At 37.0% G+C, this 14,997-nt stretch overlaps 1 protein-coding gene across 1 annotated transcript; it reads right to left on the bottom strand.

The window, feature by feature from the left end:
• Positions 1–828: 828 nt before the first annotated feature.
• Positions 829–14,800, bottom strand: suclg1 (succinate-CoA ligase GDP/ADP-forming subunit alph). The gene is made up of 9 exons (XM_077606130.1): positions 14,642–14,800; positions 13,795–13,895; positions 11,155–11,271; positions 10,780–10,992; positions 10,267–10,324; positions 9,712–9,795; positions 7,749–7,900; positions 3,962–4,150; positions 829–1,152 (listed from the first exon to the last, which is right to left on the bottom strand). Exons 1-9 carry the CDS (start codon positions 14,673–14,675, stop codon positions 1,126–1,128), a joined length of 975 nt encoding a protein of 324 aa, XP_077462256.1. The 5' UTR covers positions 14,676–14,800; the 3' UTR covers positions 829–1,125.
• Positions 14,801–14,997: the final 197 nt, after the last annotated feature.

Genomic DNA, 14,997 nt, shown 5'->3' with positions numbered 1-14,997 from the left:
AGATATTTTATACAAGCAAAACAGCAGTAAGCCTATTTTAACTCTGTATGTTCTCCACTCTGCATAACTTTATACAGTGAACTGTAATGAAAATGTGTTTATCTGCTAAGCTCCTTCTATGGATTCATTCATTGGGGCTAATTAGAAGATAAACAGGCTACTTATGAATAGTAATTTTAGTGACATTTTCCTACTCATTAAAATATGAATGACTAAACAATTTAAAATGATTAACATTGAGCAGAAACAACTTTTTCTTGATAAATTAATAAGGAGAAAAACCTGGCAATCCTTTGGATTGACAGTCTGGTCTTGTTATAAGAAACCACAGAATAATATGTGAAGCATTTAGAAACATTAGAGTATCAGTAGAAATTCAGTAATATATTGAGGTCAGAACATTCATCCTTTGCTTGTCATTATTTTATAACAGGTTTAGTGTTGGAATTTTATAATTAAACAATTGTCTTTGCACATATGTACTATAATCCTTTAATTTTCAGATTGGCATGGAAAAAACGCTAAGTTAACTGTATACATTGCCTTGATGTGCACCAGATAAATTGTAACGCCTGTAACATTATGCTGCAATTGGCTCGAAATGAGTATCTGACAAATCAAGATAGGCTTTGAAAATGATTGCGGTAAGTAATGTATTCCCTCAATAGGCAACGTGCATGCACTATTTGAAATGCTGTGTCACTTGCGCTTTCAGATGCAAACCGAGAAGAAAAATAGCAGAAGAAGACAGCTTGCAAAAGCACTGATATCACTAATGGAATGGGGGAAAAACACACACGCACAAAAAAAAATCCAGGGACACGGTAGTTGACTGCTGAGAGATTTTTCTTGTACACGTTGTACAACAACAGGTGCAGTAGAGCGGTTTTACAATGGTGGTCTTTACTCAGATTTTTAAAGGATGTGGTCTGCAACACTTTTACATGATGTATAATATAGCCTCTTCCAAGATACCCACTTGACACATTTTCTTTAATCATGTGCAATTTTATGATGGAATTACAATATCAACACTAAATCTGTGTTCATCTTTGCTGATATAACTGGGGATAGAGAATAGGAACATATGCACATACAGAATCATCAGTTGTCTGCTCAAAATGTTCACAGCATCTTCCTCTTCTCAAACTCCTAAAAACAACAGGGAACACAGTCAGAAGGGATTTTTTTTATTTGTGTTCATATTGTACAGCTCTTTTGAAAGGGGGGGACATGCTTCCAGAGAAGTGAGCCAGTTTATATTTTTCCCTAGAGTGGACCTCACATGCCTGCTTGTTCACAACCCAGTTGCTACCATAAAAACAAATGATTTGGACAGCTCACACTAGCCGCGATCAAAAAAATGTTGCTTAGTAAAACTGAAAAACCAAAGCACATGACTATGAATGAGAATCAATAGGTTTTAGCCATTTAAAAAGGCTGTAACTATTTACATAATCTGTATGGCACGTCACACGCCTTCGGAAAGTTCTCTTCCACATAGCGAGGGGCGGCAAGTTGATGCAAATGCCATTTATCAGCACTGCAGAACAAACAAGGACTCGATGCATTTCACATTCCAATGAGGCTTGGAGATATCTAAAGGTATACTACTGCCATCCTGAGGAAGCATTGAGTGAGTGTTTGAAAATCCCTTTGGAAAGCTTATTTAAGCCTCTTGTTGTGGGAACGGGCAAATGCATTAAGAAACCTTTTGTTGGATCAACATGGGAGTTGTGCTTGATTGCAAATAGCTACTTTAACAGGGCGATGGCAAAGCTCAGTCATTTGGGACAGGGCGTTTAAAGGCATTTTGGGGCAGAAAAAAATAAACCAAGGTTGGACTCAAATGCTTCAGTGGGCTACAATGGTATAAAAATAAATGAGAAAGGAGGGGGGGGGGAGATTGCTACTCAAAAACTGATGCCCGATAATGCCTATGATTGAAGAAGCGACATGTGCGAGAAGATGTCAGGAAAGAAGTGAAGGCGAGGAAAGGCAAGCGCTCGAACACCTGCGCCGTAATGTGTGATGGCAGCTGCTGAATGCATCGCAGTTATGTGAAAGGTAATTGACTTGAGCAAGAGTTCTTGTACTAGCTATTGTAATTTTGAAAGCAAAGTTACGAAGGTTGTAATTTTCTTGCATTTAAATCGTCGTTTTTTTGATATCGTTACTGAATCAGGCATTGCTAATTCCAAAAGCGATCACAGTAAATCTTATAAATGTGCATTGACTTGAAACGATGTCATAAACTAACAACTAGTGAAGTATGAATTGTATAAATAAATGAATCTTGGGAAAATATCGAAATGACTAATACTTCTTCACAAATTAAAATATTGTCCGAGACAAGAAAACCTTTAATCAACTGACTGCACTCACATACATTCTTTTGTTGCTCTTTTTCCAGACATCAGTACTCAAATTTATAACTTGAGAAACACCACCATAAGAAACATGTCATTCTCAAGTACTATATCAATCCTTTTGTGTCTCCCTATTCAGACGCCAAATAGCTGCGATCAATGTGACTGTAATCAGGCAGGACTTTTTGGGCTATTAAATTTGCTCCACTTCCCAGAGAGTGTAGCTCTCAAAATAACTACCCAAGGAGGCTCCACCTGTTTCAACTATTCCCACGGTGGTGGTTTTCACTTCAACAACAGCTTGGTAGCAAAAATGCACATCGTCACACTATGTTTTATTTGCAATTGGTTGATTCTTAATGGCCGATGCATTTTCAAACCATTAATCCAGTCTATATAACTGTTGGTATGTCAGTGACACACTACAATGAAGCCTTTGTATGTGCTTATGTGAATGTGTTACAACGCAATGATAGCTTGTGGGATCAATAGTAAAAACAGAAACATTGTTCATCACTATACGCAAGGATTAGGAATTTTATCTTCAGAGATGAGGAAGTAAATGCGTGTAAATCATCACCCGCTTCAGTATAGTCAGCAGTAGTAATTTAACTATGATATGACGAATGACTATAATACACGCATGCAACTTTTTACACATCCTTTTAACTACGCTTCTCGAGATGTAATGAAATAAGGACAGTGCCTTAACTCACTGCAAGTCAAACATGCATTAAAATATTCTAACCATTTTTATTGTATATTAAAAATTCAATGTTATATTCTCACTTTAGAGGTTATTAATATACAGAGGTGCCTCTACCTATGAAATTAATTGGTTTCAGAAGTGGTTTTGTAACTTGCATTTTTCGTAGGTAGAAGCATATTTTAAAATGAATTAGCATAGTTCATTCCACGATATTTAATACTAGGTTTTAGTTGCTCATCTACACCAGTGTTTCCCAATCACTGTGCCGTGAATAATGGTCAGGTGTGACGAGGGATATTGCAAGTCATACAATGTCATATTCAGAGAGAAAAAATATGAAAATAACGAGATTAAAATTTAATTATTACAAGGTTAAAACCGAAATATGATGAATGTTAAATTATAGATTATACTATTGCAAGATTCAAATTGTGAAACAGTCGTTTTGTTGCTTATTTTTCGCTAACATGAACCAGAAGTTGTGTGGTTTCGAGGGCATCAACTTTTGGCGTCGTAAAGTCTGTGTGAGCACAACATTATTTTTTGCATAATATTTGGAGAAAAGTCATAAAATTATGCGATTAAAAACATTAGAATACTTATTTTTGCATCACTCGAACCGGAGGATGTTCAGGGTCCGCAGACATCAACTTTTGGTAACATTAGGTCAGTGTGAAAAATTAGATTTTGGATATTTATGTTATTCCTGCTGATAAAAACTTTGATGAGAATGACTATTGTTAATATAGGCGACATAGCTTTAAATTAAAAGATTTTCCGATGGTGGTGTCCCTTAAGATTTTTTCAATGCAGCTCAAAAAAGGTTGGGAAACACTGATCTACACCATGGAGATGACGGCTTTCATTTTAAAGTAAGACTCACCTTGAACATAGTGCTGCCCAGCTGAGCAGGGGACATACTGACCACAACTCCAGCTGACTGCAGGGCAGCAATTTTCTCTTTGGCGCCTCCTTTCCCACCAGCAATGATAGCACCAGCGTGACCCATCCTTCGCCCGGGAGGGGCAGTTAGCCCTGCGATGAAGGACACCACTGGCTTGGCATTAGCACCCTGCACACATTCGTGGAGAAAAATAGTGATGTTGAGCAGGTGAGGTTGAAAGACCCACTAAAAGGATAATCATCTCATTTCAAAGTGTGAGGACTTTAACAAAGCATCGTAACGGCACAGTCATAGATAGGACGGAAATAAAACTAAGAAAGGGTGCATAAATCAGGGAAACTTGTTTTCTGTACCTGCATTTTATTCATTCATTACAAATTAAATAACCCATGCCCTCCCATTACAAAATCCTGATAAGGCAGGCGTCTGCGTCTCAGCCCGCATTATTAAAACAAAGGGTCAATCAAGCAGTTTAATTGCATGGGCTGGTGGATGACCAGATAGGGGGCAAGGCGCCTGCCATCTCAAATCATCTCATTTCTGAGATGTTAATTAGTCATGCAGACGCTGATTAGCTCAGCGCCTGTCTGTCTATACTGCTTGGTCTTTGATGGATGTTGCACTCAACAATTCAGATGATTTCCAAGGTGAGGAGAAATAATAAATCCTCTATCGCAATATCATAACTGGAATGAGGTACTGAGTGGGTATGGAATAAAGTAGCAGTTTGAATAATTACGAAGAATAGGATTATTGTTTTTTTTTTTTTAACCTTGAGGTCCAACTTGTGAGGTTTTGTCACATGTCCTGGGCAAGCAGGCGAGACCACGGGAAGGACCCAAGTGCAAAGAAACAGGGGGCAAGGCAGGGGGGGTGGTAATGAGACAATGAGGTACAAGTGGGTGACACAAGAGGAAGCCGATTGGTAGACACACAAGGAGCAGGCCACAAAAGGTGAAAGCAATAGATCAGCAAGACAAGACACACTAAGGCTTTGTCCATACATAGCAGGGTACTTTGCAAAAAGGACTTTTTCCAGAGTTTTGCTTATCATCCATCCATCCACAAAACGCATATTTTTGGCAATAAAAAAATTAATGTATTTAAAAATTATGCCAAAGCAAAGATTTTAAAATTTTGCATTTGGTGCATTAGCATATGTACATTAACTTTTGTCACAGTTGCATCCACGGTGGAAGCCTGACATTTATTCTAGCTAAGTCTTAATGTAGCTAACATTACTATGCAACGTTGTTTCACCAAAATTACAAAAGGGTTTATGTGGGCTTGAGGGAGACAAGCATGGATAAAAGTCATGAGGCTGAAAGAGGATGAAAGAAATATCACTAAACCTTCATGGAAGCTTGGGTGAAAGATACTCAAGCAAATTATCATATGGTTATCCTGCATAAGACCTTATTTCTGAATTCAGAAATCCAGAAAACACCCAGCAAAGCGTGGCAAACCTTTAATACAAGTGGCTTTTAATACCTAATTATGTTGGCAGGCACAGGAAAAAAAAAATCTATACCCAATGAGCCTTGTAATATGCCCTGCATTATAAAATCTGACAGCAAAACCACGAGAAACGTGCAAGGTTGCGTTCCAGAATGTTTTGCTATTGACAGAATAGTTCTGACTTCAGACATGAAAATCAATAAATATTCAAAAATTTTCCCCTGCAATTAAAAAACTAATCTATCTATATACATTCACACAGTAAATAAACATTTTAAATAATTGTCAACTGTACAATAACAATCACAGGTTTTAGTGTGGCGACCTGCATCACCATCATTATCATCATTATCAGTTATATGAGTCTTATGTAGTAGTACGTTTTTTTGTGCTTAACTTTTATTAAATATGGGTGGTGAGACTTATTGTCGGGAGCGCTCTACCGTGCCGAATCTTGTTATTTGGTCCTTAATTGATTGATACTATCGAAATCATTTTTTTAGCACAAAAAGCTAAGCCTGAGTTCAGCTTTCAGGCGGTGAACGCCACCATTTTTTCCACACGTTGTAACGTCGGGCTGGGAGCATATAGACCTGATCTCAGATCTAAAAAGGTGAATTGCTGCTATCTACGGGCAGTCATGCCTCATTAACATTATTTCCAGTTTCAAAATATCAACTGAAAGAATCAGTCTCCTGCATCCATCCCCATGGAAAAAGGAAACAAAGAAAATGAAACTTGTGTGAACTTGTCTTGTGACTTCTCTAGGAGAACCGTTCACTTTATTGCAAGCTATTGCTTGTTTTACTTTAACTGTGGATTGCCATCAACAATTTCCATTTGTCCTTATTCAAATGGAAGAATGGAGAAAGAAAAGAAACAAACAATAAAAAGAGAGAAATTGTTCTCTTGTGAAGCTTGCACGGGGATTTGCATGCATTTGAGTCACTGACGGTAAAACAAATCAATTTCCCAGGTTGAGTGCTCTATTAACGCACAAGAACAACAGAAACAAAGCCCATGCCCACATGCACTGAGAAAGCAGCCAAAGAGCAATTCTGGTCTGTGTCTAAAAAGCCAAATGCAATTTCTGACTACACAAGTGATTCATTTGCAGCTCTATACCGCCACAAAAGTCGCGCTGCACGCCGACATGGCACATTTGTGGAACCTACCCCATGAGGATATCGTTTGGAACATCTATCTACTGTGCCACGCTTCATCTTGGTCATGTTAATCACATAGACTAGGAGACAAAAGAGAGCAGGCCCGAGGCTGTGATTAAATGAAACACATTTTTAGATCACATCGTGGTCTTGACTCAGGCTGTACTGTATGTTCAATTTGCGGATGCCTTGCATTGAGACACGAAAACTATTTTAAAGTCCACTGCTCTTCAGTCTTAACATAAATGATCTGCCAAACTGTTGTCCTTCAATTGTTGAATAACAGTGACCCCAATGTTTTTGTCCAAGGAAAAACAATCAATGTAGTCCAAAAATGTAAATACCTCAACTTGTCTTTAAACAACAGATAAAACAGACTGAATAAAATTTAATTATATCTGTCCAATTTGAGGTTCATTTGAAACAATCTAACGTCTGAGTCAGCCAAATTATATTTTGACAAAATGATCATATCAGACATGACTTATTGCCTAAAAAGTTGGTCAAAACATCAATTGAAACCATTTATAAGCAACCTCTAAAAGTATTGGACAGAATGCCAAAAACACACCACCACTGTCGGATATTAAAAAAAATACAAATGCCTAAACTGGGAGAACATTGTTAAATATGCAGATGCCACCTTAGTTTACAAAATCTTCCAACACAAAGCTCCTCCTCCACTACAAGATTTTGTCCAAAAAAATTCCAACACATCAACAAGGGCTGGCTCTAGAGGCGACTGTGTAGTTCCCTTCAAAAAGAGTACATTCAGCCAGAGCACCTTCTCCATCTGTGTCGTAAATACCTGGAACTGAATACCAATTAACATACATGAACTCCCGTCTCTGAACCTTTTCGCCAATCATCTTAAAGCCTGGCAGTTAGACGAACAAAATTGCAATCACAACGCTGTCTAAAACTGTGCTACGTGTGTTTGTGTCTGGTATGTGTCATTGTTTATCTTCAACCTACACAAGGGACTAAAGATGGAAATTAGCCCTCAACTATAATATTACATATTTACATTCATTAACATGAATATAGATATGTTCATTATTATGTGCTGTCCCTTATGAAATAAATAAATCAAACTTAAACTCAAAGAAGGGTAAGAGAGTTAAAACATTGGGGTCTCTTACATCGTTGTGTTGCTTAAGATACTCTGCTGCATTCTCTTCTGCATTGCCTCCAATTTCCCCAATCAGGATGATACCCTCTGTCTTGGGATCCTGCAGGAAGACCTCCAAGCAATCTATGAAGTTTGTACCGTTGAACGGATCCCCGCCAATACCTTTGCGGGAGACAAAGCAAATGTATTGTGTACCCATGACTCTCTCAGGAGCAAGTGTGTGAATATTTGAGGATCACATGGCAGCACAGCCTGAGAACGGAATGCAAATCATGCAAAACGAAGTTTAAGCTTGATACGGTCTGATCATCACAGCGGCAGCGGGCTCTTTCATGGCTTCTCTTTGGGGATTTGTGAAAACAATTGAGCGCAGCCGGAATTGCTTCTGGTGAGCAAACGAAATATTAATAGATGGATTTACTTTGAGCATGGTTTTTGTGTAATCTACATCTCAAGTGTATTTCTTTATTCTGCCTCATCAGGCGGTGCTTGCTTTTGTTTTAAATGACTTCAGAAAGTATAGAGACCTCTAGTTTTTGAAGAGTACTGTACCACTATTGAATTTAAATTTCATAAGATTTCCAATATTGTGTTTATATTTCCTATCATTAGGGTATTGAGCATTTAAGTGTTTTAAGCTCTGGCATCTGTCGACCTTCTGGTAAACTGAAAGCAGGCTAAACGTTTAAAGTTGTGCATATTAATAGAAAAAGACTTAAAATAGTCAGATTTAAATTTGTATACCTTTTTTTCCCTTTAGCTACGACAGACCGAAATTTTCTAGCATTAGCAACAGGTTTGGTAATCTTAACATCTTAACAAAGATCACACTATTCACTTAAAATATCTTAAATTGATAATGTGCATTTTATGTATGAATTCTAGGACCACAAACCTATTTTGTTGGACTATAATTCTAATATACTGCTCCAGTAAAGTGCTCAAAACACACATTTAACACTGATGAAAGCATAAATAAATCATTACAATAAAAATAAAAAATAAATTAACCCTAAAAAAAATATAATAAAGTTAACGTTTAAAGAACAAATGATATACCCAGTCTTTGCCAAGTGTTTCAGAAGGAATTGAAAGCAAAAAAAGTTGGTGGAATGGTCATTTAAAAAAAAGAATGGAATGAAGTTTTTTTTTTGTGTTTCAAGGTTAATTTGTACACTTCATAAAACTCAATTACTTAAAATGTTCATTTCTCTCATTGACAGTAGAGGTAAGTTTATGTTGCAAGCAAAAATCTTAGCTACACAAAGAATTGGAGAAAAAAAAAGTTATAGTTTCAGTTTAATTAGATGATTTGGATCCGATTTTGAGGAGGCATTACCAAAAATACCATGAGTGGATAAAAGGCTGTTCTAAAAGGATTTCTACTATAAGATTATAGCTCCACAACCTCAATGTTCATTGGGCAAAAGTCAACATTGGTTTGTTTAAAGGATGCTCAACGCTTCTAAGAAGAAAAAGTTATGAACAATAATTTAAAAAAACATTACCAACAACGGGGATGACAGTGATATTAAAAATTGGAACAGTGTTAATTTGCTGCAGCGCTGCAGGTCAGTCAGACTTTAAAGATTCTGTCGCAGTACCACCAATAAACCACCTTTAATAAACTCTACCCCATTAAACTCCATTGCAGCAGTGGCCTTTATGAAGCCAGACTGGAGGACACTACATAATTAAAATGTCAAAATCATAATGAACCCAGGTTGTTTTTGTGTTATTTTGGGTGTTACACTTCAGTTGTTGGGTGGCAGATAAATTGGCCAAAAGATTTTGTACGCATAAAATAAATATTTGTCTTAGTCGTAAATAATACTTAAATCTGGCAAATAGTGACACGTTAAATGGGTTCCAATGAGTTTCTGGATTCTTTTTTTTTTATATATACAAAACTGAAGTGGTGTCTGAAGTGGTTATACCTTAATACATCAGAGAAACCCTCAATGTGATCTTACCGATGCAGAGAGACTGACCAAGGCCAACTTGAGTAGTTTGGTGCACAGCCTCATATGTCAGAGTTCCTGATCTAGACACAATGCCTGAAAATAAGACGACAGAAAAATAACTGGAAGAAACATAGCACTTTTGTAATGGTGATTCTGAAAGGTTTCTGCTTAAGGTTCAACTTGAATGCAAAAACTAGTTGGAAAACATCAAATTAACACCGTCTTTTTAATATTCTTAAATTGAGCACTATAGTGCAGACTCTAATTCTGATCAGATTCTGGCTTTGAAAAAAAAAGTTCAAAAACAATTGCTGCCACTTGATATCACTGTGCATTTCATTGTCCACAATGCTATGTAGAGAATGTTTACGGTAAGAATAAATATTTTAATTGCTGAAAATATTGTGCTGAATGCTATAAAATAGACTGAGAAAATTGACAATATAGCATACACAGTAGCATTGAAACTGACCATGTTTTTCCTAGCAAATACAGATTTTTTTTCCAAATGATTTTTGCTAATGAAATGAAACTTTCAAAATTGTAAAATTCTGGAAAATTTACCGATCCTTCCTTTTTTGTGAATGTGACCAGGCATGATCCCAATCTTGCACTCTCCAGGCTAAAAAGAAAAGTTTAAACAACCCCATGGTTACTTGAAGAGGAAAAAAAACTGTTCCAAAAGACAACTTTAGGACAACATTTTGTCACTTCTAAATTTGCTTCATCAATTACTGTCAGGATGGAAATACAAAAAAAAAGCACACTGTCACAATCGTCTGTGTTTTGTTTGTAAATGTTAAAGTATGAGTGTGTAACAAGCATTGACAATTTGAAGGAAAAAATGCAATTATGTAAATGTAGTATTTCATATGATGGGCAAGTATTAAGAACAGTGTATTTTGGCCTGATAAACATTTTAGTGATCCAGGTTTTGGACGGCAGTTCATTTTTATTTAAGTGTGCCAGGTTTTGTTATAATTAAAAGGAGAAAATTGGCGAACTAGTTGGAACAGTGAACTTAGATTAAACTGTTCAATTATGAACCATGAAATAAACTTTCCCAACACTGCTTACATTAATGACTCCTGGGCAATTGGGGCCGATGAGACGAGTGGTACTCTGGCGCAGGAGTCTATGCTTCACTTTCACCATGTCCTGCTGGGGGATGCCCTCAGTAATGCACACTATCAAGGGAATCTCAGCATCAATGGCCTCAATGATTGCAGCTGCAGCAAATGGAGGGGGCACATATATCACGGTGGCATCAGCTCCTGTGCCTTCCTTTGCCTGGGGTAGGGAAAACAATTTAGCTTTATGAAAAATGTCAACAGTCAGGCTGTTAAACACTGCCACCTAACGCTTATTTTGAAAATGTGAATGAAAGAATTGTTTCTGTCTCACAAAGCTGCCGTGAGCCTTCTAATACGTAGGAAGCTAATCCATACTGACCTCCTTGACTGAGTTGAAGACAGGCAGGCCAAGATGACTTTTACCCCCCTTGCCTGGGGACACTCCTCCGACCAACTGTGATCCATAGTCGAGAGACTGTTGACTGTGAAATGTCCCCTAGGTACAAATAAGTTGTTGTGTGGGTGAATTAAGATCAGTTACTCTTCAATTTGCTGACTAGAGAATAATCATTCACATTAGAAAAAAAATGTACAGTGTGAAATAAAAAAATACATATGTGAAATTTAGAAAGGGGTTGTAGTGTGATAGGGGCAAATTAGAACCGTGTGCGGTCGATTGGTCGCCGGTCTTTTGGTCGCCGTCTTTTGGTCGCCAGTCTTTTGGTCGCCAGTCTTTTGGTCGCCAGTCTTTTGGTCGCCAGTCTTTTGGTCGCCAATCTTTTGGTCGCCCGGACAGCAACAACGGGCGACCTAAAGACCGGCGACAAAACAAGGTAAAACAACATGGTCTACGCATCAATAAAAGCCAACAATGGCCATGAGCAGTTTCACTGAGCCGATGTGTGAGTGTATAAGAGTTTGTATGTACATGAGTTGTCCCCTTAGGAAGGTAAGTCAGTCAGGGTCTTAACAAGTTCTCCAACAAAAAACAATAAAAGTCCGGGAAATTTTGAGCTTTTCTTTAGCCTAATAATTAATAGGGCATTAAGTATGACTAAATAGTAATTCGCAGTTTGTATTTAGGGAATTTGAGCAACAATTTAAATGGTAATTATCAATAACCTTCCGGGCGACCAAAAGACCGGCGAGCAATCGACCGTGTACCAATTAGAACAGCATTCTTTGCACATTTTTTGGTCATCGCAATGAAGGAACCAGAAAGCAATACCCGATTCGAATATGGCCCACAGGGTTTTGTCAATCAAAGCATGATAATATTGCAAAAATAAATAATTGCCTAGGTATACAAATGTTTTTTTTTCATGAAATAAACAGCATTTTTTTGCATTTTTTTTAGGTTTCACATTACTATATCCATTGTAGACAATATTCTGTGGCCCTTCAAAGATAAGGCAACATTCTCAAAAACTGCTTGCAGAGGCTAGTTGGCCATTGTAAAAACATCTGGTGAATGAGTTAAAGGAACATGGCATATAATTTTGTCAATCTGATTTAACTAACTAAATCAGAATTGCTATTAGTGGAAGAAGTAAATGACATTGGCAACACCATAACACCAGTAGACTTTCCCCCCTTTGTTTGGAAAGCAAGCCTGTCTCAAGTAAGCTGTGTATTAGCTAGAGATATTAAACAATTGTTTTGATCGTGAAAATAAACATGGAGAACGGCTTTCAATGACGATTAAGATTGATGTTTTTCTTCTTGCGATTGTAAATTTGCACATCTGACAGGAGGAAATTAATTTTCAGCCTGAGAAATCCCATCGGACATTTGTCTATTATCACAGAGGATGCTGAGACAATGTAGTATAGCAAAGGGTCATAGTCTGGAAAAGAGGATAAATTAATTATTTGCCACAATCTCATTAGGAGGAATTACAATCTTTGAATGAGCACGTCTATTGAAATGCAATATACTTTTCTCTTTTGTGAAGCTTTGCTGCCCCCCCTTCCGCACCCCTATCCTTTTCCAGCAAATTGGACAATAAATTTGAAGAATGGTTTGCTTATTAAGCTAGAACACAAAATGTGGTCTCAATATCCCCGGCTCATTTCTCATCCTTTTCTAATTACCTGAAGTGTTCACTGGAACCATTTTATTATGTTGAGGGCAAAATGGTGTAGAAAAACTTGGCTAAGTACAAAGGGGAATATAAATCTGAAAAGATTCACATTTCTGAACTGTCAAACACAATTGCCGAGTTTTGATATTCTGCTTGAGTATAAATGTTTAGAGTTTATCCAAGTTCTTTTTACTGATTGAAATAAAGAATTGGAGACAACTATTGTCTGCAATTTGCTAGTTAATGTGTTCAATGTGAACAATAAAACTGTTTAGTATTTAATGCAAGAACAGAAGTTCAAGATAACTATTCAAAAAGCTTGTTATCTTTGGAATGAACCAAATTTAATCGATCAACTCAAAGCATAGCAGATTTCATGCACAAAGTATATGAATATACGTGCATATTGTAGAGAAATAAAAATGAAGTGGATTAAAATTTAATTATAGAGAACGTGCTTCATTTGTATGTGTATATTGGCAGCTGTCTTTTATATGTTGGAGTAAATTTAATTTCTGCTTTCATGGTTATTATTAAATAGAAAACATTTGTGGATTATTACTATGCATGGTGCACGAAATAAGGTCTCACTGGATTTTGCCCCATGTCACATGTTTTGGAACCAGAAAAAAATGTGATCAATATATATATTTTTTGTTTATTTTGCATGCACTTCTAGCTTTGTCCTTAGCTATTTTTGGAACTCTACCACATAACAAAATGGCACCTGTTAGTTAAACATACGGAAGAGTCCGTTACTGGAAATTTGCAAGAATTTATTACAATTTAGAGGTTGCTTCCTATTTAAAATATGTTGTGGAAGAAAGAAAGAAAAATAAACTTGAAGGCTCGGGCATTCCATCACATTCTTAAATGTCTTGTATGTAAATGATGTAAACACATTTTGGATGGTAAAAAGAATATTTCAAAACAAACCTGCTTTCCTGTGAAACCTTGACAGATGACCTTACTGTTCTTGGTAATGTATAAATTCTGTCTTGTTCCTGTATAACAGTGCCTGACGCCACTTCGCTGCACTGAACCAAGAAAAGAACAACTCAAATCACAACACATCATTTGCAATTTGCAACGAACTCATGTTTTCTCCCAAGAGAAACTAACCAGTAGTAATTAAATTTAACTAAGGATTGCGTGCGATACAATTGGCTGGATTAGATTAAGTAGTTAAGATTAATTCTCTATGTACGTGTATAGGGGGAAAGGGGAGTTAGCAAATTAAAGTTATTGACTGTAGTATGCTTAAAATGGAATGTGCACTAATCTAGAAATGTATAGGTTTTTAGTTAAGAAAACAGTCTTAATACTAGTGACATTTTAAAGTGTCAGGTGTGGACGTAGAGTAGCACTCAAGAGTGAACTTTGGTCTACTCAAAGAGAGTCAATGGTAATGTGCAAAGATCACTTGTAAACTCCAAAAGGTGATGATAAAGCTAGGGTAGCTAATGTCACACATTTTGCAAGGAGGCTTGCTTGGAATGCAATCTAATGCACTCGATGATCGTGCATCACAGAATTAATAAGCATGGTGGGGCACAGTATGCTTTGTGCAGGAATGCATATGTCAAAAGCTAAAAGTTACTGAGCGTCCAGTAAACATCACATTTCATTTACGACGTCAGGGACGCTAACTTGGCTCCTAGCATGCTAACTGTCAAACAACACGATGTGCGAATCTTAGCAAAAAAATAAATAACTATACAACGGGCAATCTATGCAGTTTTACAATAATCAAGACGGTAAACGTATTATGAGGAATACTTACAAAGCAGCCTGGCAAACAACCTGCAGTGTGACATATTGGGTCATTCACCAATGACACTGGAGGCTCAGGACCTTAGAAAGAGATTCGAGCTTCCATGAATATTCCTTTTTAAAATTGCAACAATTTGATTGACATCAACAAAAATATAATTTGTTATAATATATATACCTAAGTGATTTTTTCAATTAGTACTACTCGTACACTAATTTGGAGTCAATATCCAAAGTTAAATAGAAAGAAATATGTTCAGGCATAGAATCGGCCTCACCATTTAGCAAGTCACTAGAGTATTATGGGTGTTGTAGTGTTAGTAGGTCAACAATTGTGAAAATCCAACACTGGAGGGCGCACCAGGA

This window comes from Stigmatopora argus, chromosome 7, assembly GCF_051989625.1.
Source record: "Stigmatopora argus isolate UIUO_Sarg chromosome 7, RoL_Sarg_1.0, whole genome shotgun sequence".
NCBI lineage: Eukaryota > Metazoa > Chordata > Actinopteri > Syngnathiformes > Syngnathidae > Stigmatopora > Stigmatopora argus.
The sequence above is the reverse complement of the archived record's forward strand: the minus strand, read 5'-3'. Positions and strand labels throughout refer to the sequence as shown.